The sequence below is a fragment of the Apteryx rowi genome, unplaced genomic scaffold (assembly GCF_003343035.1).
Source record: "Apteryx rowi isolate R43461 unplaced genomic scaffold, aptRow1 scaffold_883, whole genome shotgun sequence".
Classification (NCBI taxonomy): Eukaryota; Metazoa; Chordata; class Aves; order Apterygiformes; family Apterygidae; genus Apteryx; species Apteryx rowi.
Window position 1 is genome coordinate 63,127 of NW_020451186.1, and position 27,433 is coordinate 90,559.

General features: G+C 38.3%; 2 protein-coding genes across 13 annotated transcripts in view; one reads left to right on the plus strand and one right to left on the minus strand.

Moving 5' to 3' along the window:
• The first annotated feature begins 26 nt into the window (after positions 1-26).
• On the plus strand, positions 27-17,648 carry CDV3 (CDV3 homolog). 9 transcript variants are annotated; one of them, XR_003257717.1, is made up of 5 exons: positions 27-1,731; positions 3,679-3,815; positions 4,954-5,113; positions 6,288-6,553; positions 6,720-11,934. XR_003257717.1 is itself a non-coding variant. In XM_026090946.1 (5 exons), the coding sequence occupies exons 1-5, from the start codon at positions 1,721-1,723 to the stop codon at positions 6,474-6,476; spliced, it is 366 nt and encodes a 121-aa protein (XP_025946731.1). In that variant the 5' UTR covers positions 27-1,720; the 3' UTR covers positions 6,477-11,934. The 9 variants fall into 9 exon arrangements, 7 of the variants coding, with proteins under 7 accessions (XP_025946731.1, XP_025946730.1, XP_025946729.1 ...); XM_026090946.1 differs by having other exon boundaries at positions 6,288-6,337; positions 6,469-11,934; XM_026090945.1 differs by having other exon boundaries at positions 6,288-6,337.
• Positions 17,649-17,969: 321 nt separating this feature from the next.
• TOPBP1 (DNA topoisomerase II binding protein 1) overlaps positions 17,970-27,433 on the minus strand; it is a 25,886-nt gene continuing 16,422 nt past the window's right edge. For 3 of the 4 annotated variants that reach the window (XM_026090940.1, XM_026090941.1, XM_026090939.1), the window contains 12 exons: positions 27,294-27,417; positions 26,626-26,775; positions 26,012-26,120; positions 25,261-25,453; positions 24,909-25,135; positions 23,703-23,869; positions 22,638-22,752; positions 21,947-22,110; positions 20,905-21,045; positions 19,612-19,701; positions 19,014-19,175; positions 17,970-18,601 (listed from right to left, as the gene is read on the minus strand). In XM_026090940.1, the coding sequence (XP_025946725.1) occupies positions 18,458-18,601; positions 19,014-19,175; positions 19,612-19,701; positions 20,905-21,045; positions 21,947-22,110; positions 22,638-22,752; positions 23,703-23,869; positions 24,909-25,135; positions 25,261-25,453; positions 26,012-26,120; positions 26,626-26,775; positions 27,294-27,417 (1,786 nt within the window). In that variant the 3' untranslated portion in view covers positions 17,970-18,457. The other variant, XM_026090943.1, reaches the window with a different exon arrangement.

The window sequence follows — 27,433 nt, forward strand, 5'->3', positions numbered from 1 at the left end:
CGCTCTCTGGTCTCGGCGCCAGGCGTCTGCGTCAGGTGCCCGCCCTGAGCCCCTCTGGAGCCGCAGGCGCCCGGCTCTGTTTGCGCTTCTGCCGAGAAGGGTTTTACTGCCAGTAATTTTTTGTACTGTGTCACAGCGAAGCGGTTAGCATGCAGGGGAAGCTTCAGAGTTGGTAGCTCAGTTGGTGCCTGACAACTGGCCATACCGTGTATTTCAAAACGAGTTTTGAGAAATACTGTTCTGTTTCCTAACATCGTTCAGCTTGGGGAGCTTGACACCCACAGTAGCTTTCTGAGTAGACCCAAGTCAGTAATAATCTTTTAGCTACTCTTCTTTTTTCTCATTTGCTTGTAAAATAATATCCTRTTTTGCTGAAGTTTGTCCTTAAGTTAGAAATAAAGATCATAAAACTAAACATGAAAGGTATGTTAGTTTGGAAGATATGGTGTTGCCTTAGAGGAGGTGATGTAAGACATTGAGAACATTTTAGAGCTGTAGAGTTGCATTCTTTGCAAAAGACTTAATCTTCAGCAACCAGATCAATAACATGAGATCGCTTTCTACTTATGCTGTTACTCTAAAGCAGGTCATTGTAAAAGTTCTCCTGCTAGAAGCTGATAATGTAAAGATATGTAGGATAATGTTGTCCTAGGACAATACCCTTAAAAGGAGTTGTTTCCCCATCTGTTAAGTGAGAAGGAGATCATACCATTGGCAGGCCTTGCTTGCAAGGTGCTCGTATTCCAAGTAGGAGAACTGCCCTTTGTGTAAGGTGTAGGAAGTATGTGAACTACTAATTGGGCTCTGTGTGTCTTAAAGCTGTGTCTAGGAGCATAAGGGGACTAATCTGTTCTGGTCCATTTTTGGCCTACTTTAATAACCCTTGGATCTGCTGCTGATTAAGCAGTAGGACAAAATTGGCTCCAGTTAGGTGGGTCCCTCTTCCCCCAAACACTTTATCAAGCTCCGTTTTAAAACTTCCAGGAACACTTTCCAAAGACTAGTTTTCTACTGCTTTTGTATACTAAATTTGCTGTATTTGTGAAACTAACTTTTTTATTTGAATATGTTTTTCATAAAAATATATTTAAAAACACATAAGGCTATAAATATCATTGTGAATTTGAAAAAATCAAATGTACTAATATTAATCTTTGTCATAAATCTACCATAAACTGCTCTGAATATTCCTTACTGTTTGGTTCATGTGAAGTAGGTGATTGAGAAAGTAAAGCTAAAGCTTCCATGTGTATCCAGGCTGTCATAAACATTCACTGTCAGTGAAAGAGAGAGGTCTTGCCTTATTTCCTTGCTCTTGACTACGTGATCCTATTCTCTACTTTGTGTTTTCTCTTGACTTTCCTCTGGCTCTGTCCTGAGCTGATTTGGTTTTCTTTCACTTAAATGATTTTTTTTTTTTTTTTTTTTTTTTTTTTTTGCTGAGGCTTTTTTTTAACTGTTCTAGTGAGTTGGCATACAGAAAGCTAGGGGAGGGGTAAGCTGAATCTTTGCCCCTTTTGGCAATGGTGCACGAAAGCTGATTTGCCTTGGAACTGCAGCTTTTCCCTTTGTATTACCTTTGCTACATCTTCCATTCTGCTTTTGGTATAAAGATGGTAACAAGTTATAATATTTTTTTCTTTTCTTACAGGAAGAGGATGACTGGAAGGAGTTTGAGCAAAAGGAAGAAATTGATTATAGTGGTCTTAGAGTTCAGTCCATGCAAATAAGGTACTGTCTTTGTTTATCTCCCAGAATAACAATCATTAATTCTAAAAGTAGTTTCTTTCTTGGAGAAAGAAAGTGGAGTCCAATTAAATGGAAGTTTATATGTTTCTGCCAAACTTAGGTTTGACAGTTGTCTACAGATGTTCTTATTTCCTAAATCTCTCGTGTTGGTATTTTTGCTTGCTTGTGTGCTCTTGCTCTCACCCACACACTCTCATGTATATATGTGTGTATTTTGGGAGGGGAACGGGGGGAACTTGCCATTTTTGTTAGAAATGCTTCACATTCCTGATCATAAAGATAGTAAATTGGGAATTTACCTGTGAGAGAAGTGCAGGGTAGTAATGCCCTCCAAATCACTTGATTGCTTTAAGGACACCTGATTCAATCTAGTCAGCATCTCAGTTGGGGGAGTAAGTGCCTGAACAGTTGCRTTTTTATTTCAGGAGTGTGAAAATATAGTTGGTAAAACTAGTGTTCTCTGACAAGAACCCTTAGGACTGCATTTATGAGTTTCATGGCACAACAGATAATCAGTGGCACAACAGATAATCATGTCTGAATGACACCTTAAGCAACAAATGGGGTGCTTCACTGACTTAGAGGTCAAACTTAACATTGTTTGACTGAAAAGCAAGTACTTCAGTTTTGCAGACAAGAGGCCAGCATTTTGAATGCTTTTACTGCTGTATTGTATTTTCCAGCATATGGAACTTCTTCCTGCAGGATTTTAGAGCTGCTCAGAGTTTGTGGATTCAAGGGGAGACTGGACAAGTAAATGAAAGAAAAGAAACATTGAAGGTTATTAGTTAGAAAGACATCATGCCYGGCTCAGGAGATCTTTTTGCTGAAAATAGCTGGACACTGAGAGCACAAAGGGGAGGGGGGGAAGATTATATATGCCTTCTCTGTTTTTGCTGTTCCGTAGACATTTGCTTATGACTGTACTTTAAAATAGAGTAATGATGTGCTTGTGCCCTTGATCCAGCTTCATATGGTTGTTCTCATACTATCAAAGGCTGTTGTTATCAAAGGTCATTTGGTTTTCAGAATTGACAGGGGTTTTTTTGGGTAAAACTGTTCTGATTATTACATTTCCAAAAAGCTTATCCATTTCTTGATTAGTAGGATTTGGTGTTGTATAATCTTCTGTGTTCAGACATGCTGCTGCTCTTCTGATCAATATTTTTGGTTATTTCACTTAACCCTCCTGTACGTCCTGACTGTCCATGTACATCCTAGTATACCACATAGCTTTCTAGGGTAGCTGTCACTGGCTAATTATTTTTGAGTGTGTGACTGTTTCTAGTAGGGGTGAAAGAAAAGCTTTGAATTTATGCAAAAGCTTGACAATATCTTTTATTTAGACTATTTTATCTTTAAAAAAATGATACTTTTCTCTAATCTTGGGTGACTTTGTTTAAAAAAATAAACGAATACATCTGAGTAGGTTATATTTACATATGGATAAGAGTAAGGGGTTTTCAGGTAGCTGTGGATACAGAGAAATGGGACTTAGGATTTGCTTTCTGTTGCTACTTTCTTTTAACAATTTCTTCCTCTTGACTACAGCAAATGATGCAAGAAGAATGCATAGTCCTTTCCTGCTTTCTCTGCTTATCTTAGCACACTTTCATAATATATGATTGTCCTAGTACGAAAAAAACTTTAAAGTTCAAAATAATAAATAATTTACTTGGTCACTTAGTATAATTTGAACTTGTCTTTTTTTTTTCTTGTTTTTTTCATTTCATTTGCTGAATTGTGTGGCGCTGTGGCAAAATTGTTCTGAGGGAAGTGGTAATATGGTGGTTACAGGACTAAGAAAGTCTGATTAAATCTAGCATCTTCTGCGCAGTAGCTATGAAGTCTATCCTTGGTGATTGTGTAATCTCTGGCAAGTCTTTGACCTCTATTTGTAAAGTGCTACTTATCATTTCTCTTTCATAGTGAAAAAGAAGATGATGAAAGTGAAAAAAGAGAAGAACCAGGTGACAACTGGGAGGAGGCTGGAGGTGGTGTRGACAAATCATCTGGTCCTTGGAACAAGTCAGCTCCTGCACCAGCACCTGTTGTTGAAACAATTGGTAAATTTAACTCAGGGTTGGGGAGGGAGGATGTTTTTTCTTCAGTCAGAAGATTCATATCTGGTTGAATTTCAGTTATTTGGAGGCAACTGTCCTGTCCTGACACCTCGTAACATCTAATGGCTTGCTTTACATACTTAGAAGTGAATAAGAAAATCTTCTTTTGAAGGGATCTGAGGAACTGAATTGATAGTGCTGTCAGATACTCAAAATAAGCATGCATGAGGGGTTGTTTGGGGTATTTTTTCAGCCTTCAAAAGTAGGAAAAAAAGTCATCCCCTCTATGAATGAGATCCCCATACTTTGCTATCTGCAAAGAATCTGTTGAAATGTTTCTGTTGATCTAAAAATACTGCTTTGACAATAAGCTGGTGTTCAGTCAGTGTCTGGTGTCTAATATGGTGCTTCCTAGGCAGGATTCAATAATTGGTACACTGGTTTTTGGGGTGTTTTTTTCTCTTTCCAAATCAGTTGTGGGTTGCAGGAAATATGGCATTGCAAAATGAGGCTTTTTTAACAGGAATAGAACTTAAGTTTGATTAAATACAATTTCATAATATCAGTGGAGACAGACTATTTAGGTAGCCATGGTCTGAGTTCAGACTGCTCTCTTCCATTGAGAAATTCATTGGAAAGTGGACTACTATGTTTTCTGTCTCTCTTCTTGTTTTTACAAGTGAAGCCCTCATGCAAAGTAAATAGGTACATTTATTTTTTCACTAATTGGTGTTACTTCATTGTAGATTGTTACCTTAAGTACGAACTGTTTGGATATTCTCTTCTACATYTGTGGAGGTGCTGTAAATGAGATTTGGCAAAATTATGTGTTAAAACCTCAAATTTTAAAGGCAAGCTATTAATAAATTGCAAACAAGATGTAGGAAGTTCTGTTCAGTGGTTCTAACGCTCCGAACTTGGTGAGGCACTACAGTAGAGCCACACTTTAATTTGACTAAATAAGCAGATCTTAAATTAGATGACGCCTGACTTCTGGACTTGTCTAAAATGTTTGCCTTCAGAGCATTAGAAGGTGCGAAAACATACTCGTAATAAGATTTTTTTATTTTTTTCTTGAGCTGTGCTTTTTTGGGATGAATGCAAACTTACTTGCTTGTCTAAAATTCATTCTTATGAATAGTTACAGAAGCCCCAGAACCAGTGCAAACTGGTGGTGTATACAGGCCGCCTGGTGCCAGGGAGGGCAGGCCACGGAGAGCACAGCAAGGACCACCAGAAATCTATAGTGATACGCAGTTTCCATCACTGCAGTCCACTGCCAAGCTTGTAGACAGTCGAAAGTAAGTACATTTCATTAATCCCCTAACAGACATTTTAACTGCATTCTCTGAGTTCTTGTTCCGTTAGAGATTAAACCAGTATCTTTCCACATAGGAAAGGAATAACTAAGAAATTATTTTCTGTCTGGCAAAGAGATGGGAGAGGTCTTAACTGTGTTTTCCAACTCTGTGGAGGGCTTCCCATGAAACCACTTTCATGAGAAATAGCCCAGTGAGATAGCCAAACAAGACTGACTGTTATCTTATCCATCTAATTGACGTATTGAAGGATTTTTCCTGATCTAGAGTGTTTCTGCTCTTGACAACGTGCTGAGACGCCAACTGTGGCAAGTCTCTGTGCTGTTTACCTGTCAGTAGAAATGARTAGAATAGTTTGAGTACACTGCCTTCTCGTTAGAAATGTGAAAATGACTTAAGTGAAAGAATGTGATTTAATACAACATAAATTCAAAAATTTGCTATTTGAGCCCTGGGTTGGAAAGATGAGTCCTTCAATTTTACTGAAGCCTGTTGTATTTTCTTGTGTTCAAGACTTTAATCTCACACTGCCTCAGAGTCCTGATTCCACCCCCCCCCCCAATCTCATTCCCTACAGAAGGGATAGCTAGACTAACACCCAATTCACTTTTGCTTTTGACTGCTCAATGTGGTATTGACTGACACAGCCTAGCAGAAGCTTTGGGTTTTTTCTTTCTATTGCTGGTCTAATTTTATGTCTCTGGTAAATGAGACATGCTGTTATTGATGCTTTAGGGTTTGAATGGTGTAAATTGGGCTAAGGTGTAAATCTCTGAATGCTATTTTGACATAGCACATTAAGTGTGGTACACCCAATTACATATATTCTGATTACTGGTCAGCATTCCAGAAGGTGAATGGACTTCTTTTCTAACACCTGTTTTTCCTAAAAGTGCTTTTAAATATGCTTTTGAGAATGTTAATATTGAAAATTAGAATATAATCTGAATTGTATAGGAAGATGAGCTTGACTGTGGAGAATGGTTTTTACAAGAWTTGCTTGGGAATGTTTGGCTATCCTGTTAAAACTCTAGAACTTCATGTTTTGTGTTTGTAGTAAAAATGTTTTTGTTGGGATGGGGTGGAAATCGGCTAGAAATTCACAATTCATGAGGTAGTGATAAGATATTTACTGATTACATTTATTTTCCCTTAGGGATAAAGAAATGGAGAAGAGCTTTGAAGTAGTAAAACACAAAACTAGAGGTAGGGATGAGGTCTCAAAAAACCAGGCACTTAAACTTCAGCTAGACAACCAGTATGCTGTGCTTGGGGATCAGTAGAGCTGCATACACATTACAATTAAGGAATGCTTTTTTGGTAACCCTTCTACTAAGGTAACTAAACTACAGCTAACGGCTATGATGAACATGCCACCTTATTTCTGCTGGATCTACTGCAGCAAGTGCAGACTACTTTGACGTAAGTGATTGGTTCTCCTGCACTATGGAAGCATAATATGTTACAACTTCTCCATTGGATATGGGGCAAATTAATGTAAATGATTGAACAAGAGTCATCAGTGTTCTTTAATTGCTCAGAAAGATACCTACAGCCAGTGGTCATTTCAAAATCTTTTTATGTTCAGATACTGAGCCTTCGTAAAGGTTGACTACCTCAGACTTGCTGCACTCATTGTGGACACCATGTGGATCACAACTTCTGGAAGAGAAGGTTACAGCTGTTTTAGCGGCCATCTGAAACTTGAAACCAGCTCTACTGGATTCCTGTCAGAAATCCTGCAGAAGTCAGCCATTTGGTTCCAATTTGCTATAACAAAGATTTAAGTGACCTTAATGAGAGAAACCTATTCTGTTCCCCTTCTGAGGAATCCTGTTATGCATAGCCATAGCCTACTAGAGACTTCTGGAGCATACCATACCACTCATACTATCCAAGTATAACACAGCTGTAGTTTGTTTACCTTTTTAGATAGCTGTACTGAGGTAACTGCAAAACAAATTAAAACTCATTCAGAGTCAGATTTGAGGAATGATGGGTTTGAATGGTCTGTTTGAATTAGCCATTTTCACAGTTGTCCGTTTAAGCATTTTTCTATTTCCCCACAAAAATGCCTTCCTTGTTTCTGGTATCAAATTGCAGCATATTTAAATAACAATGTGAGATGTTATAGTGAAATAAGGTTTATTTTGTTTTTTTGTCCTGAGGTTGGTCTTTCTCACCCTAAAGCACTAAGACATAAAGAGCTTTGATTTGACAGAGATATCCGGACTCTGACTATAGTGTTCAGAACTTACCTTTTTAAAAATGCGAGATACATGGCAGTAGCAATACTAGATAAAATTTCTCTTCTGTTTAAAAATTCATATTTGTTTGAAGGACAGTGGTTACTTATGACCAAAATGACTTCGTATACAGAAGGATAACTAAAGCTTGGTAAGCCTTATTTGTTTGGCTACTTCTGTGAAGCATGCAGGCCAAGGCAGAAATCCTCTAAAACTCTTAAATGGTGTTTTTTCAAAGTCAGGAATATAAGTAATAATGGAAGGCAGTGACTTCTTTAAGTTCTTCTCATCTCTGACTTAATTTAGTGGAAGTAGGCAAAATGGCACTTATATACTAAGAGTATAGGACATTGCCCATAGCTTTGATTCAGTGAACAAAACCTGACAAGTACCAAAAGTGTCCTGCTGTAACTATTTTTCTCTTCTCTTAAACTCTTACACCACAAGCAAAATGAAGTGGCGTGCTTCAGTGTTGAGGTTTCTCAGAGTAAATGCCAAAAAATAGACTCGAGATCCATAAGAGTTGCCAATGGCAAGAAAAACAAGGGAACAAAACAAAATTTGCTTACTTGTGTGGGAGTACTGTGTATCTGTAGAAGATGAGGACAGTGCGGGAATTGCATAGTTGGGTTCCTTGTGACTAACTGCTGACTCGCTTTGAATATGCTTCTCTGAGGCCAATGGGAACTTTGCTGTTAACTTCAGTGGACCTGGGGTTTCACCTGATTCTTTGTGCACAGACTAAAACTGGCCTTGCCCTTGCAGAGTTAACTGTCTTTAAAACTTCTGCTAGAAGCTGCTATTAAATAGAGGGCTCAAGAGACTATTGTTAAAGTTGGAGACTTCTTTTGGAAACAAAACCCCACTGAAAGACTGATACCAATACTGTTGGACTCTGAGCCATGTATCTTCCTTGAAAACACATTGTTGCCAGCAAAACCGTTGGTTTGTCAGTAAAAATTTCTGTGGAATTCTTGGTAAATGGACACGTCACTTGGTGATGTAGTAGAAATGTGAAATCTTAAACACTTTTCCTGATGTTTAAAGAGATTGAAATTGTCAGTGCACACGAATCAAGTTTTAATCTACTGTATGAAGGGTAGATGAGACTGTCCATTGTACCTTCTTTATTTGAGGTTTTTGGGCATGACTTCTGGCAGTTCAAGAAAACCCTGTAACAGTTGCAAATCAAATAAAATGGAAATATACATGGATTCTGGAGTCTAATGAATCTTTACCTTTAGTTCTTGTTTATGACCATGCAACAGCTGAGCAAATGCAGAGTATTTGGATCTCTTAGGGACAGACCATGGAGTGGGTAGTCAGCCCTGTGGTCAGATGAGCTATGTTTAACAGCTTATAGCAGTGCATATGAATGACTTTTATCCAAAGACACATAGTTTATTACCTGTCAGTGTATTTTCTTAGCACTGCAACTGTATAAGATTGTTTTGAGTCTGACTTTTGAATATGAATGAAGCTTTGATTTGCTTTTCAGTTAAGGTAGCTCTGCTAAATTACAGGATGAAAAACTCTGGAGGGTTGCTGCTGTTCATTAGCTTTACAAGAGTCCATCTGCTACTGATAACGAGGTTGTGGGGGGGCTTTGCTTACATGTATCATTCCAGTTCCTTTTGGAGGCATAAAGGAAAAAAAAAAAGAAATGCAGCAGCTTTCTGTACAGAATGTCTTTCACAGGAAAGTTRGACACTCTTTAAAAGTGTTTTGGGGTTAAATATTGGTGCCAGCAACTATCAAAATACCAGTTGTCAGTATCTTCCTTGTGACAATTGAATGTTCTGCATGCCTGAAACTTTGAAAATGAGTAGTTTTTGGAAGCTCAGTATGCTTTTGAGGCTCTCAAGTCCAACTTTATCTGGGTAGTTGTTACATTCATTTGAGGCATGCTAAGAATGCTCATTCCATACCTTTTGAAATGCTTGTTGAAACCTCATTCTATAAATGAAAGATTGTCAACTGTAGAGATGTGACTCTTGATACAATCAATAAAATATAATTCTGTGCCATGTCAGGTAAATTCCTATCCTGTAATATACTTCTGTTTTTACGGTGACTTAATTATTAATTTTTGATTTAAAGGTTCAGTGTTACTTTCTTTGGCCTCAGATTCAAGTATAGATATGAAATTATGAAGTTGTAGCAGAACATCTAAGTGCCCAGAACTTACTGGAAAGGAACAACTTGGATGTGTGTTCTTGATTGTATAATCTGTATGAACGTTAAAATGCCAAAAACAAGGCAAATGTTACAAAACTGGACTTTTTGGAATGTTGGCTGTAGGAATCTGGCAGCTATAATAACTAGAGGTCACGATAAATCTAGGAGAGCAGTAGTTTTTTCCATTGCTGTAGCTTTGTCATGTTTAATCTCATCTGCAAGCAAAGAGGATTTAACAACTAACAGTGACCCTCTCATGCTACTTCAATTTTTCCAAGTTTTTTTCTTTGTAGCTGGCCTTGCCAATCATTATCAATCATATTCAAGGTAACTGTCTTCACAAAACTTATGAATAAATGGCATTTGTGTTAGACTTCTGTCATGATAGGGACTTGGTTTTTTGGGATTGGACTGCATCTATTTGCTCTTGGAAGGTCTTTCACCACAACATGGCTGAGACTTCTATGCCGTTTAGAGCACAGAACACAGTATAAAATTAATAGGACCACACATCTTGGAATTTGCTTATCTGGGCATTTGCAGTAAGCATTTTTTTCCCCCTATCCTGGCTGAGCAATTTTCAACTTTTTAGTGTCTTTCTTTCAAATGCCACAGTATGGTTTCATACAATATAAAGTTGCTTATTTATACTCTCTAGGTAGTTACATTACTCTTTCTAATACGGAAATAGAGAAACAAGTACCTCGTATTTCACATAATTACTTTGCTATTTGTCTCAAAGGCCCAAGAAACTCAACTTTAACTGAAAAACCTTGACTACTAAACAAGTCATTATGAATAGCCCTGATCCAGGTTTAGTTGTCTGACAGCAATTTGGTTTCTAAACTGCCCCTTCCTGTTCTTCAGCTTTTAATTTCACAAAACAGTTTTAATTGTAAATATATGCTTTGTTTGGGAGGTTAAGAAATGTTCTTACATAAATTTCAGATATATAAATTAGGTGCATACAAGGAAAAAGTCTAATGTATTTGCTGATAAAATCTTCAGGAAAAGTTTAAAAATCAGCTTGCCTGGATCCAGGTATAATGTGAGAACTTACAAGGTCTAGCAGATGGAAAAAGAAATGATAGCAGAAAAAGAAAACTGAGGAGTTTAATCCTGATTTGGAGAAGTAGTAACAATTGTGTGTTGCGCTTTTAAAAAAAAAAAAAAAAAAAAGTGGCAAATATGCAGGTAAATGACTGGGAAGATAAGAGGGGGAGGGAGTAGGAAGGCCTTTTGCTAAATGATAGTGTTGAATGTACAGTCTGAGGTAGGGAGTGGAGTRTAAGTTGGAAGGGGGGAAAAGTACTGCAGAGATAAGTACTGTACTCAGAAGCGACAGATCCATTTGAGTTTAAACCAGCAAAAATGTTTGAAGTCCACTAGTTAGGAAAGCATCCTACTGGTGTTTTTTTTGTGTTTGTTTTTCTTTTTTTAGAAGAAAGAAAACTGTCCAGAGCAGGTAGAATTGGTACAAAGCAGTCTAACCAATTCCCCAAAGAGAACCAAGAAAGGACAAATAAGAGAGTTAGACAATCTCATTATGAAATAACTTATTTTTTATTTAAGAGCTCTTTTCACTTCTATATGATAAAAACAAGGATACTGATTTTAACTGCTTCAAATAAGTTTCCTTTTTTGTGAAGCATCTACTGATGGTACGTATATCTTGATTTTATGTTCAGTTGCTTAGAATGTGTTATATAGCAAGGTTAATGAAGTTCAATGGGCTGCTTAGTCAGAATGTAAATGTACCACAGTATTAATAAATCATGAAGAAAAAACAGTGCATTTGAATACTGGAATAAAAAGTATCATCTAAAACAATGTGCAGTGAAAAGAAGCATGCATCTTCTGTCGTAAGAGCATAGGACCAAGAAAGTGGGATTTTTTTGCCTTGCTTTTTCCACTGAGCTTCTGTGTTAACTTCAAGTAATTTAGTTTCACTTTGCCTCAGTTTCCCCAGCTGTTTAAAAAAATAAAAAATAAACCCTACCTCACAGGGTTGTTGTGAGGTTAAAGCTGTTCTTTGCCAAGTGCTGGGGCTGGTGCTGTAGAAGGACAAAGTATAAAAACCTATATAAAAAGGTCTTTGCATTAGCTTTCATTATAATATTTTAATACTACTTTGGGGAAAGCTTATTTCTGCAGAATGTAATATACATTCTGTTTAAGTACTATAATTAGACTGTATTTTAATGCATATGGGCAAGGGCAAAATTCAGGCTGAGAACTTCATCTGGTGTTTCCTCTTTGTGATCAACTGTGCAACCCAAATGGTATATTAATGAGACTTTTTGTTTTTATGTGGAATACATCAAGATCAATATTGCTCTATTTTGTAAACTCCATGACTGAAATAAAGTTCTACTCACAGTTAATAGCCATCTCTTTTAATGTGGCTGTCTTAAAGTTTGTTCAGATTCTATGGAGTAGTGAAGTTCACTTGTGATGAACAATCATGATTATCTACTTAATGCAAGTAGATAACTGTGTCAGGATACTAAGTGGCAGCTTGTAGTAGAAATGTAGGTTTCTTCCCCTCTCCACATGTAAATATACGCTTGTTTTACTGTTTATCCTTGTCCTTATTTAAGTTGAAGTAGCATCCAGGTACAATGGAAATATTGCGGTTAATTTCAAGTTGTAACTTGAAAATTTTTTAAATCTGATTTTACGACAAGCTGTGGAGGAAGAAGATGAAGGGAAGAAAACAAGACAAAGGGAAATAGCTGTATTTGGAGAGGTTTCTGTGGAACATTAGGCTAATGGAAGGGAATGTTCAGAAGATAAAGCTGAGGGCAATGAGCAGAGGGATGGGTAGGAAGGGAGGATAGGAAGGAATAATGATGCAGAGAGATGGTTACACTATTTCCTATTATCTGCTGTTCTATCAGTTAACTGCAGCTGGAGGAACACAAACAATTTTTATGAATATGCCACTGTTTGTTATTGCACTTGATTTCAAGGTTCATCCCTTGGACTTTGTAGCGGGCCTCTAAAGAGGTAGAGAACATGAGGGCATGCATGGAGACAAATTAGAGCTCTGGTGGGTACTGGACAAGAAGATCGATGAGGCCTGGCAGCTATTTTCTCTTACAGATATTTCATCATTGCAGTACCTCTAAGATGGTTGTTAAGATGTATCAGTCATGACAATTCTCTGTCAGAAATGATTACTGTTAAATTTCAACAGACTATTGCAGTTGCTTTGCAGGAAATATTTAACTAGCTTGAATAGCAAGCATTAAAGAATAATACAGGGGGTTTTTTAGCCTATGTATGGTGATGAGTGATATTTTTCATGCAGCAATGATGTCAACAAATCAGTAGTTGGCTTAAGATGACCTTGAGGAATGTCCTGTTACTTGGTTGAAAGGGTCATAAAGTACTTTTAAGAGATATATCATCTATTCTTTTTTTTTTCCCCCTTCAGAAATAAATTGCCTTATTCTTACTATCTATCTTTCCAGCTATGAAGAGCTGCTTCTGCCAGTCTCTTATTACTTTCCTCCCTGTATTTTTCTAATATATCTCTTTTTCTTAAGGTGCTGATGAAACAGCAAATATTCATTAAGGACCTAAGAGAAATACATGCTGTAATATTTTTCCATATTGTTCTGTCTTTAATACAGCCTAACATCTTATTCGCTTTCTTGACTGAAACTACACATTGAACAGATGTCTTCATCAAGCTGCCCATGGTGATGCCTAGATCGTCCCCTTGAAAGATCACAACTAATTCAGAATCCACCAGAGCATGTATGAGTGGTTTAAAGCCTTTCCAGTATTCATTGCCTTGTATTTTTTCCTGTTGACATTCATTTGCCAGTGATTTGCCAAGTTTACACAATTAGTTAGCTTACCCTGGCAATCACCATTTTCCCTAGTGCTGACACACCTAATTAATAAYTTTCTATGGGCACTGGCTTTTGCCATCCTATCTACTCAAATCTTCATTTCATGTATATAATTCACTCTCCTTACCAGTGATTAGCATGGCATGCTTCTATTAACTTTTATTTGGATCTGACCTTTTCTATTCTATTTCTTGTCTGTCTCCTTTGTTCTGTACTGAATTTTATTTCTAGCTCAGTTGTGGTAGCATTGAAGTCATTGAGTTATAACCATCTGCTTTATTTGAAATAATTTGCCTACAGAAACTTGTTGGTTAAAATGCTGTAATAAGTTTTCTCTTTTTATTAAAACCAACCACTTATTTTGTATCTCTTTCAGAGTATGTACAACCGTAACAAAATGATTCAAATCATAAAAACAGGCTGATACAAGAGAACAAATGCATTGAGAACCAGGTAAAATGTGCATGAATCTGGTCTCCTACAGCCTAACTTCATTGGTTTCAGTGGAGTTGTTATTCCTTATTTCTATCACTTGAGATCAGTTTCATTAAAACTTGATTTGAGATCTTCTTATTAGAAGTCCCGCTATAACAGCCAGAGTCAAGCACAAAAAAGTCCCATAGCAAACTTGCTTTAAATTTCTGGATTATTTTTCTCTTTGAACCTGGCAGAGATGAAGCAGATGCATTATATTGTCTCGGACAAGCAAACAGGCTCAGGCACACTTACTACAGCTATGCTAGATTAATACTTGACATCATTAAAATAATATTTGGGATGAAGGTGAGTGCAGCAACACTGGAGCGAGGCTTAGTCTTTTTGTGGTTTGTTTCATCTCTTTACATTCTCATCTTATACTTTACTTTAGAGATGTTACATCTGTAAATAAGATTAAGCCTTTAAATGTTGATTGCATTTATGAGTAATGCTGTGTTTATAAATGCAAAGTGTCTTAAATGGTAGGCTCTACATCCTAAAAGGTGTGAGTCCTCCCTTAAGAGCTGTGTTGTCTCAATATTGGAATATCACATCATGCAGACTAGCTGGGTGTGGTACTAATAATGGTATGTGGTTGAGAGATTATTATACCTTGGATTTTGCACCCAAATAAATTGTATCTATCAATCATCTGTTAGGTGTTATATCTATAGCACTCAATTATTTTTGACAGAATCCTAATGTSGCTACTGGGGATTTTTAAAGTTTGCAAATATGAGCAGAGGTTTTTTTTTTGTTTTTCCTTTCCAAATCTTAGTTTTGGGAGTAGGAGTAGAGGGGATGCAGTGAGAAACTTCACCCTGTATTTGTCTGAATGGGGGAGTTTGCACCCTTTCCTATGTATCTTAAAAGACTCAGCTATGCTGCTACCACTCACTGAAGCCCAGCCTTGCCCCTAAAACCTTTCCCCACTATATATTTACTAACCACTCAGTACCCTTTGAGACTGACTAGTGTTTAACCTGGGAATTGGGTAAAAGGCTCCTCAAGCCAGTGTGACAGTGTTATCTAGAAAATTGGCTCTGCTAATATTTTYTGCAACTCAAAAGTACAGCAAAAATCTAGTCATTAACTTGAGCTGTGCACTTGAAGTATTATTTGACCTTTCTTCACTCTCTAGTATTCCTTTGTTCTTTTGTTAATCTGCATTATTACCATGCCAGGGATCTCTAGTCAGGTACCTGGACCTGTTCAAACACAGATCATAAAAAGCTCAGGATCCCATCCTTCTTTAAGCAAGAACAGAACACTGCTGTGTTTCTTCAGTCAGGGCTATAGCTTCACACACAGCTCCATTTCTGTTCCAAATTGCTTAGCAAATAACTGTGACTGATAACGCTTGATTTTTGAAGTACAGTAGTTTGTTACATTTAAACCTAGATCCCCAAAAGCTACTTGAGTGCCTCATTCCAGCTGGCTTTGAGCACCTTGGGCTTAATACAGCAAAATGGAAGGAGTAGCAGTTGTCACAGTACATGACAGTTCAGTAGTAGAACCATATTCCTTTTCATAGCTAGTAACCTGTTAGCTCAAACACAAAAACTTCTGATTTAGACAGCAGCATGGGCCCAGCCTATAGGAAATTTTTTTAATGAATGTGAGATGACTGGGTGAAGAGCAATAAGAGGGCAAAGAGCAGAGAGGATGGGTAGGGATGGAGGAGATAGATAATATAAGCTCTCTATACTCTCTACTTCTCTATAAACTGAATTTACTTTCAACTGTGTACTGGAATGCCTCATCATGAAAGTTAATCAGAAGTGATGATAAAGCTGCTGGAATGCTTACAGCAGTAGGAGAGAATGATGCTGTCTGTGTGGGGAAATGCATGACCAGGAGCCCATTCAGCACAGCAGAAACTGTTTCAGCAAAGCTGAATACAGTATGATCTATTTCTGAGAATCCCTGTGTGGTCCCCACAGTTTACACAGGAACCTGATGGTGCCTGTATATTTATATAACTATATATGTTTATAGTCATAATTTAAGTTCAAAACCTGAAAATATATATATATTTTTGTCAGTGGATTTTTTTTAACCCTGGTTTACTTATCATGGCTTCTGCATATGACAACTTCTAAATGTGCAGTTGTTGTCCTTTCTCCCTGTTAGAGTAACTGTACGAAACTCTGTAAAGCACTTTTGTGATGTTTTTTGTGAAGAAAGCTGAAGAAAATAAATTTATCTTACAGCAGCAAATGAATTTATACCTCCACATGTGTCTCAGGCCTATTGTGTTCACTAGTCTCCTCACAGTGATGCTGAGCAATTACAACAGTTAGTTACTGTGCCTGATTGCAGCATGCTGGCTGTATGAATGTTGGTCTAGAAACAGCATGAAATGTGACATGTGCTGGCTGTGGCCTTGTGCTCTACATCTCTGGCTGTAACAGCTTCTTTCCTCCTCCATCTCTGCTTCCCCACTGGAGCACTCTCTCAATGGCCTCTTTTCTTTCCCTCTATCTGCCTAACACCAGCCTTGCCCCTGTTACAACCTAGGCTCTTTCCTTGTTGATGTCCACTGGGGCAGGAGGCAGTGCACATGGTGGGTGGTTTGAGGCTACAGATGTACACATACCCTGGTGCTGAACAGGTAATGGGGGTGCACCTTCACTAGCGGTTCTACTTCTGTCCTGTCACACAGATTCACAACAGCTGCAGGAACTGCACAGCTCAGACACATCTCCTTCTCTGAAGCTTAGCTAAATGGTCCCAGCCTAGTCAGTGGTTTCTCATCTGTAAAATGAGAAAAGCAGCACTACCCTTCTACCATGGCATCTGCTGCTGACAAAGATCAGACACTTGTATCTATCTCACCTACTACTATACCTAACATAGAGAAAATGTAACKGCAAAGTTACATTTTGCAGATAGAATAGGAAATTAACTTTGCATTTCAATGGCACTTCAAAATATGGTTTAGGGCATTAGCAACAAGATTATTTTTGCTCTGTTAGGCATGTAGTGTTTGACATCCTCTAATACCAACAAGTATCACACTTTTAAGATCAAGAAAAGCAAAGCAAGGGTAGGACTCCGTAGTCTTTGTAATTCAACAATGACAATCCTGTCACTAACCCAGCCTAACTGCTGTAGGACCACAGGTTTCCGGGACAATGCTTTTGAAAGAGAACCAAATTCCCTGCAGTCCTTGACCTCTATCCTTCATGACAGTCCCTTCAAGGTCATCTGCTTTTCAGTGCCTTTCAGAGCTCACTGTAACCCTAGAGACAAAATAGTCACTGCATTAAAGGAGAAAGCAGAAGCACAAGTACAGTCCTGTACATAAGGCAAACTGCATTCCTCATTTTTCTCATTTGAAAACTCCCACATGCCTCAGGCTCCTTGTCCCTTTCCCCCCCCACCTCCCAAGCAAAGGGATAGCTCTCCCCAACTTTGAGCAAGATCTGAGCACAGGGGACTCCAGGTCTAACCAGGGCTTGGACACTTGCAGCTCTTCCTTTCTTGTATCCATGTTAGTGATGCAAAGGTTTTCTAAAACACAGATTATTCAAGCAGCTAGAAAAAATAAAAGTAGAAGATGTCCCCCCCACACACACACAACTTCAAAACAAGCAATTTTCAAGCACTTTTGGTTCTTACAGGTTTAAGTTCAATAGACTTTAACTGTTACATACAGGCCCTCAAGCAGCTCCACTTGCCCCATGCACCTTGAGTCTTTTTCTTTCCTGTTCAAATAGGCTTCAGCCATTATAGCTGCTTAAATACAGGCTATAAGAGAAGACAGCACTTCTGATTTAATAAGCACAGAGATACGTACTTCTACCTAGAATAGCATGGTAGAACTGACATACAGTAACTTCTCAATAAACAGAGACCCACATCCCACAGTTACTAAAGATTAAATAATTTGTCAAGTACTGTGGTAATCTGGCCAGGAACACTTCCAGCTGATGGAGACTAACCTCTTTGTTGTGCCTCTGGTTTTTGTTGCAGGCTCAAACAGGAAGCTTGGTCAGACATATTTCACCTCTGAAGTAGTCTCCTCTTTGTAAAATGGAGTTAGCATTCACAAAGGCAGAGCCTCAAACAGAGGGTTTTATAGAAATAATTTATTACAGTCACTATGTACACCCATTGTTTGTACCAAAATTTATAAGCCAATTATTGTTTTTGTCTTTTTTCCCGCTTCCCAAGATTAAATACCAGAAGATCTATGTCTGTTATTCTGTGGCAAATGCAAAAATATTCTTACCAACTGATTATACATTCTGTGCAACACACAGCTGGAAGATGTGTTAAACTTCTCACATATTTTAACTATTATAGGATGGTGTCCCTAAACAAGTCAGTAAAGTGACAGTAATCATAACATTATGGAGACAATGTATTTTTCTTTGATGAGTGCTTTCCAAGTTTTTAGAAACTACCACTAACCAAAGCAATTTTTCCTATTAATATTATGAGAAACTTATTGTAATCTCAAGACAAATTAAAAGTGAAACTCAAAGGTTTTAATTTTTGTAGTGAGAATGAAAAAATATAAATATGAATAAACTAATTAAAAACAGGGAATTTTCTCAGTGTATTCTGGATCGTTTGACTCTGCTCATTTCTCCCATTGCTTTTCTTTTCTGGGATAATCCAGTTCCAAGTTCTTTGTTATTCTGAAGGTAAGACTCAGCTTCTGGCAAGCAGTAAGACTCCATTGGAGGAGGTGGCTCCTTCAATAGGGGAAAAAAAGAAAAAATTACGTCAAATCTTTGTTTAGCTCAAGGAGATGCTTTCAAGAGGAAAGGACAGTTTCAGTTCTTTTCTTGGATAGAAAATGAGAAAACGCACATTCCACAACAACAGTTTGAGTACATTTTACAAGCTCCCTACCCTGCAACAGGTCCCATTCCCAATGCTGGAAACAAGGCTGTCATTTTATAGCAATTAGCATTTGAAACCAAGGACCAAACTACTCAGCAGAGGCCTTTGTGGCCATAATTACTGGCAGGACACTCCCAGTACAGCAGTGGTCGGTTTCAAAGGCCTCTAATGGCCTGGGTCATTGCAGGTGATGGGCACGAGCTGTCTTGCCTCTGCTGGAGGTGCAGAGCACTCCCCAGAGAGCACCCTGGGCATGCACACCTGGATGAGGTAGTCAGCGATGTACTCCGGTTTCAAGCAGTTCACTCCTTGGGCTGCTGCCTCTGCTATGTTAACCCGGGTGTCATCTGGTTTCAGCTTACTGAAGTCAGCAAAGAGATGAGTAGCTTCTTTAAAGAGAGACATGGAATGACCAGAAAACACCTACAGATTAAAACATGACAGACAAAAATGAATTTATTTTTGTTTCTTCCTCAGGGAAGACAAATGCATTTCATGGCCTAGAAAGTCACTCATCAAATTAACTAGCAAACCAATAGGAAATAAAAATGCCATTTGCAGCTGAGTTCTCTACCATCGTGTACGTTTCAAGAARGCTGATCCTTATCGTCGGAGCAGGGCCCAGACATTCCATCCTAAAATCCCTCCACCACTACTGGCTTCTGTGTGACCATGAGCAAAATGAAGACATCATAGCTTTTTTTCTCCCACCCATTGACCATGTCTCAGCTATTCTGTGTAAGCAATTTTGGTTAAGATCTTTAACTAGCATGGACAATGCCCAGCACACAGTTTAGAGATGGTACCAATACCTACAAAAACAACATATTTAATTAGCTTTTTCAAAAAAACRACATACTTTTGCTCCTCCTGACTGAAGAAGGCGCTTGAATCCTGCTTCCTTGGTTTGATCAACGTTCAGGATCACTTTCCAGCCGCTGAAGGCCCCCTAGATAAAAGATTCAATTGAGCCAAAAGGATGTCAGTACTATAAAAGGTTTAACATATCTACAATCTGCCCCTCCCAGTAATATCTGGCAGATCAAGATTTGCTCTCACCTAGTTTTGTCTTTTTAAACATAAAAGGCAGACAAGATGCAGAASATACAACTGTTGGGCAACCACCATACAGTCAGGCAGCTTGCCACCAAACCAATGCTTCTGCCTTTCAACTGTGTAGCAAGATGGACAAACCAATCCATTAAAAAACGCTTGGCAATGAGGTTTTCTCATATAACAGGCACTCACTTACAGAAACACATCTTTAAGAAAAACAGCTATTTGAAAACAACTTTTTTTTTTTTTAAACTCCCCGCACTGTATTATCTACTCAGTTACAGTAACAGCATGGTAGCAGCAATACAGCACCTAGGGCCAACTGGTTGCCTCATACAAGCACTTATTGCTGTTTCCAAGTAGGCAAGGGGTACAAAGGATTTGCGTTACAAGCATTCATTTAAAAAACATTATTGTAAAATATCTGCAAATCAAGTATTACCCTGACGTGATTGACCCATTGGCAGTGTTTCTACTTTCTATCGAATACTCGACCCCTTTTGCAATGTCTGGTTTGACAGAGGAGTTAAAAAGGACTTTTGTAGCCCAAGTCCCACTTTCAAAAATCTCACTGAAAGACTATGGAATTTGCAATCTAGAAATCACACAAGGTGCTTTTGGAAAGGCCACTCTTGGCCAGCTGAGATGTTTAAAGCACACTAGTATGCTCATTGCTAGAGCTATACAATGCAGTCCTGAGTGCTGTACTGTCACAGCACTAAATTTGGAACTGCTGCTGCCAGTACCAGTTGTGGTCTCCCCAATAAATCGAGTTCGGGAAACAGAGCTCTGAAGCATAAAAACCATAAGCTTAATGACTGGAGTACATTCACATACACTAGCAGTCATGTTCCAGTTTTGCAATCATGAACGGTGGTTCAGGAGAAGATTAAGACTTTTATTACTAACATACCAGCACTAAAAGCCTTTTAAAAAACAAAGTTTTTGACCTAGAACATACCCAGCTAAGCCACTTTGTTCTTAAGAAAAGGGCAGATCAACTTTCCCTGCCAGTTAAGTTTCTGGGTTTGTTGGTGACAATCCCCGTGCTGCCCACCCCCACCATACCACTTACATTGCATAAGTGTCTAAATACCTCAACAATACCAGTTTCTTGCCTTCCTTTATGAATTTTTTTCCTCCACCTCATGGCTGCGAGTGCTAGTTTCTTCTGGTTTACATTGATTCCAGACAAAACATTAAGTATGGAATTACTTCCCCACTCATAATCTTCTTCCTAGAGCAATCATAAGCTTGAATTACAAAAGGAACCCTGCCAAATTCACCAGCAGAAAATTAAAAAACAGAACAAGTCTCAGCTCACTCTAGCTTTGTATATTGATTCTGCCTGGCTAAAGCAGCTCTAATTAAAATTAGAGATCTGACTCTTAACTGAACATATGCATCTCCTCCACGAATACAGAGACTCTGGCTTTCCCTCCTCCCAGTTTCAAATCAACTCAGGTTTTCTGTGATGTCAATCACATTGTACACAACCAAATTCCTCTTACAGTTACCTACAATAAAATTCAACAGCAGTGCAAAGCAACTCACTACTTTGAACACCACCTAATCTGCATTTCTACAGTTTCTTCCAAAACAATGAAAGTTGTTTTTAATACATAAATATATGAACCAGCCTATTGGCATTATTTTGAAGTTAGCCTAGTAAATGTGAAAGAACTGCTAGACCCAGGAGACCTGTGAAACAGTTATTCAGTGAGGTAAGGGATTGGAAGAGATAATGTTCAAAATGTTTATGTACATGGTTATACAGTTGTGTCATTTAAAACAAGTATGTTCATTAACTGAAAAGATCAATATTTAGTTCCTGGTGTAACAAAATCCACATAACTTCAGCTGACCCCAGTGAGAATTTACCAAAGTTACTTAAGCTTCAATTTTCAGAAGAAACTACTAAGTATGGATATTTCACTTATCCTGCACGAGAAGTTTGCTCAAGGACTGGTTTTCAGAGAAAAGTTGGCCAAAAATTTCTCAAACTTCGGCTCCTCTGAAAATCCCAAGGTTGGGCACCCAAACTGCTAATCACTTTTGAGAAGTTATTCCTTTCCTAGCAGTACAAAATAAAAAATGAAAGGTTTAACATATCATTGCTCAATAATAAGGTCACATGCCTGAACAAAGCAGCCAGCTCCTCTACATGCCTCCAGGTAGGAACGATGAAGCACCCACTTCCCAGCTGCCATCGAGGCCAAGAATTTTTCATTTCGTAGAGGATGTCCCACAACAATGTGTGTACAACTTGGATCAAAGCACTGTTTCTCAAGCACTATTCCACCTTGGAATAGAGGAATGAATTTGATTCAAATTAATTAAGGGTCAGGCAGTACCACAGAAAGGATCCCTCAAAGCAGGAATTATTTGAATTTAGACAGAAATACACTTAACTCAAATTTATATAGAAAATATTATCATTGAGGTGACGTGGGCAGAAGATGGCAAGGAAGGAGGGGCAGTMAGGAAAGAGTGGCTCTGTTAAAAAGAGGTGCCACTGTAACAGAGGCAGGAAGAGACACCAGAGCACAGTAACTCTTAGATACTCCAGCAGTAAAGAATGAGGCTGCCGTGGAGATAACTAAAAGAAAATGCCAGAAGACAAAACCATTGCTGTTTTATGGCAAAGCTGATAACTCATGTAACAATAATAATAATATATTCAAAGAATAGCTCACAAGCACAGAAAGCCATAAATTTGAGACTTCAAATCTGGTGAGTTGTTAACAGAAGCCCTTTCTTTTCCTAAGAGCCACAGCTGACCAGCTTACAGACCCATACTATGCTGTGCATTTCACAAATATCTGGTACCTAATTCCTCAATCAGATGGCAGTAATCAAATCGTTCTTGAGGATTAAGAGAAGACAGCTGAAATTTACGCTGTTTTTCTGGTTCTTCCTCAGCCTTCTCATCTTCTGCAACAGTCTGGAAATACAATAACAGATTTTGAAATTATGACAGAAAGATTAATTTGACAGCTGACTACTTCTCTGCCAAACGTTCTGGGTTATTTTTACATTGAGTTTTCTTTTAGCTAGGAAAAGCAGAACCAAACCTGTCAATCACTTGACAAAGGCTTGGATCTTATCAAATCAACATTAGGCTCCTACTTAAAAATCTCTTGGTTCCTCCTTTCTTCAGGGCACAGCTGAACCAGCCTGTCATAAAAACTAATCCTTCATTCATATGCACTGAATGCCTAGTTAAATACGTGAAAAAAAAAAAATCATCATCCATCTATCACACTGCCCTATTCATTCAGTCTTCCTGTAACTTTGGGGGCCTTTTATACATTTCCACCACAGCTTATCTATTAGTATGATACTTTATGCCTCTGAAGACACACAGCTGCTGAAAGTTTGAGCACCAACTGATACACAGTGAGCAAAAGACTAAAAACTCATTTTCCTAGCCCCTTCCAAGTTCACTGTAAGATGGTATAATTTTAAACCAGGCTTTTGGCAGAAAGAAATTCAGTTTGTACTTAAGCACGAATTCCAAGTACTTCTGAGGAAACCAGGACCTAATCTTTTTTTCCATCATCATAACATGGTTGAAGGAGTTCCGGATAGTACAGATAGTAACTCTTCACTCCACAGCATACCTTAGCATCCTAACAGGAACTATTTTGGTCCAAAATACTTTTGGATGAAAAGCATAATGAAGTAATGAAGTTTCAGTCTCAAAAACATCATCTGTTCAAAATCTTGGGCAGAGAAGGGGAAGGTGTCAGAACTGCACAGAAGTAATCCAATTAAGTATTTTAAATGCAGACATTCACCTATTATACGCTACTTTCAGGTTCAAAACTTCTTAAAGAATAGCTACACCTCTCAGAAAACAYATGATCACAAACATTTCTGTATATGACACACCTTCTCTTTGGGTTGTGGTGCCACAGGAGGGTTAGCCAGTGGGAAAGCAATGCTGGGGGCCCGCGGAGTGGGAATCAAGTTATCTTCTTTAATGGGCGTTTCAGGATCTCCACGTACAGGATTCTTTGGATCTTCAATCAAATCTCCATCCCCAGCCTCAGGAACATCTGTGAAGAATAAAGTATTGTTGCATGACTYGCCTTTGGCTGAATATAGTTATGGGTGAAGCTGAAAAAGGTAGCTATTGTAAATAGACAAAAAACAATTGCTGCTACAACATCCACATTTACATTTCAACAACACTGTCTTTCTTCAAGATGCACTTCTCTATTACCACAAAGCACCAGTTGAAATATTGCAGACTCATGCTCCTGCATGTCTTGTCTTGGGAAGAAGAAAAACCTCAAATGGCCTAATTTCTTAGGCTAAACTGTACTGATTCAGATAAACCAAAAATCAATTGAATACACTTCACTGATTTTCCCCAATCTTCTCTACAACAAGGTGAGTTTTCAGGAAGACTGTTGCTGCAAGCAGAAACTCTATAAAGGGGAGCATGGGGCAGAGGCCAAAGGATTCCACTATCTCTCAGCAGGCAGAAGTAGGAACAAAGCAAAACCAGATGCAAACGACATACTTGCTTCCTTAGTCCTGGCTATAGAATAAAGATTTCAAAAAGAACAGGGAAGATAAATACAGGATCTTGACTGAATCCTGACCTAAGCATGCCCATCAGCAGCTCTGAGACACRTGCTTTGGGGGCTCATGGGCATCTTCTTTCTGTATCCCCAATTTTCACCTATGATTATTTCCACCACAGTTAAAAAGATTCTGTTACTGGTATCCCTATTTGAATTCCACTGTACCGATCTGAATTGTTATCTGTAACCCAGCTGGGGTTCCAAATACAAGTTTGAAAAATACTTCCTAAAACTGATGCAGGCTATTTTTAGACAAGCGCTGCCTAGGTGTTTGACCACAAACAGCAATCAGATAGGAAAGCTTCTCCCAAAGAAACAGCAACACATAATGGAGCTCACAAAGATGCAAAGTTATATTTTTATCATTCAAGAAATGTCAGTAATGCTCACTAATTTTTTTTAAAGTAGAATTCTGATCCATTACAAATACCATTGTATTTTAAAAGCCCCAGAGATCAGACTGATGCTGTAGTAAAGAACAAGTCTATTGTATTTCTGATTTTACCTATACCAGCAATCTCTGCATCGGCTAAGGATCCTTTGAAGGCAGACTCATCCACGTTTTTATTGACATTACTTTGAACTTGCTCAGTGTACTGGGAAGGACTATGAGGCCACTGAAAGTTGCTGACAAGTCTTGCTCTCTCCTCCCTTGCAGTAGGATCATCCCAGATGATCTGCTCACTCTGTGATGGCTCTGTGTTCAGATCTGCAAGTGCTTGCCGGGATTGCCTGTGGAACAAAAAGAATGGATGCCTTAAATATTCCTTTACTGTACAGAAGACTGCAGTACTTGAAGGCAGTGTAAGTAAGGGCAGGCAGGAAAAAATAAGATACTCTGAAATGCAAATCAATACCTTAGAGCTTCCAAGACCCTACTGCGGCCATTTCGCACAGATCGTGTGCCATCAGGGGTGGCTGGAGAACCATCAAAACTGTTCCTTGAGAGGGATCCTCTTTGTCCTTGTGGTTTCACTACTGATGTGGCAGACATGATTTCCTGCAGCTGCCTTTGGAAATTCTCTCTCATTTCTAGGGTTTGGGTTAACACTTCAAGAGAAGAGAMAAAGCCCACAAAATCAAGACTGTTGTATTGTAAATAGGGAAGAGTAATAGGAAACTGAGTCAACTTTTCCCCTATCAGGGCAAACACATTRAGGAGAAAACAAAAGTCTAGAAAATCTGTGTATGTCCTGAGTCGCCTATTCCTGAACACAAGCAGGAATTCCCAATTGGATCACTTTCAAATTTGCTTGGGTACAGCTAGATCTGGCTTGTAACCACAGTTCTCCTGTAACACATTTATTTACATAACACAATAACTTATACTCTAAAATAATGTTATTGCCATGTTAAAGATGAATTTTGGTGTTTTAAAAACAAGGAAACAACAACAAAGTAATTTGCAATGGATGAACACCATCTTCTTACAGGCTTTCAGAGTCTTTAGCACCAATAAAGCCTAGCAGGCTATACTTAACTGGGATATAAGTATGATAACTAAAGCTTCCAGATCTTAACATACAGAATAGCACCTGAAACTGTAAAAGGCTTATCTAGTTTGACATTCCACAACTATTTTGAAAATAAAAAATGATTTGCATTTACCTCCTTTGGCTTCACTTGCTACAATTTGTTCTCCCCTTGTAGGGACTGTTTCCTTTATTYGGTTGGTAGTTACATCATCTTCAGCATCATCTTCATCCACTGGAATAATCTACAAATAAATAAAAAAAGTAAAATTCTCAAACTAATGCCAGAAGTTGTGGGTTTTACCTTGTTCAAAACTTGTGCAAATTCCGAAGATTAATAAGGTTGCCCTAGAATAATCTAACCTTTCTTTTATCACACGGACAGTAAGACAGTGAACAGCATCAGTGACAACATCTATTCTGCAGTCTAAGTATCTGCTAAAAGACAGTTCACGCCTTGGATCTCTTGTTCACCTACAAGAGAAGGCAAAGACAGGACTACATCRTTTCAAATTTGGAAAGCTCTTATCTCAAATGGCCTGGGTTTCCCTCCTTCCCCCTAGAAGAGGAATATTACAAATGCAGAAAAACTGCAGGTGTGTCTGTGATAGCTACTGTTAACTACTAGCTAAACCTGATTCACAGCATCACTGAATATGCATCAACATTATCTATTATTATGTTAACATAACAAATAAGTGAACTGAATTCCAATCACTCCACAGAACACGAACTCATATAACACTATACCTCATTCTCCTTGGCTGGTTTTCCAGTTGATGGAAGTACACTAGAGGAGGAGAACCTGGTATCATGCACTGCACTGATGTCCAGGCTCATTTTGGGATTGTAAGTGTGAGGAAAGTGAGATTCGGGAAGCCGTTTATACTCCTGGGCACTCTGTAACAACGTAATCAACATAAGAAAGATGAGAAACTGGGTAAAAAGTAAGAGAAATTCCACATCTAAACAYGGGAAAAGTGTAATAAAGACACCAGTGCAAAAAGGACTTTACACAAGATAAAATTAGAGCGTGCATTCTGAGAAACGTAGCAAAACGCTAAACAGAAGAGAGAATATTTTTTCCTCAAGGAGAAAGTCTAAACGTTTACATACGCCAATGGGACAATATTCGGCAAGCTACCATTCAGAGAAAGCTCAGTCAAAACCTATAAAATTAGTAGGGTTTTTTTCCCCTTTTTGTCAATTTTTAGCTCCAATCTTTTATGAGGTAAATCAGTGAAAATGGACTGCTCAATTTAAAAACTCAAAGCAGGATGCAAAACACCAATTTCTCTATGCATTCAGTAAAAGCTCAAACAGAAATCAACTGCCATATAACTGGTTTTGTTTTCATTTCCATTCAAAAGGAAATGGCAATTAAGTAGACTTTTCAAAAGGAAACTTCTGCTCCATACCTCTAAAAGCCAGTGTTCTGAAACAATGTGTATACCCCTTTCTTTAACAGATCTGTACTCCTTGTTGTTGTCATTTTGTCCTCCCTTGTATATGAAGTGCGTTACTGTTTCATCAAAGCACCATCTAGTCGGGGGGGGGG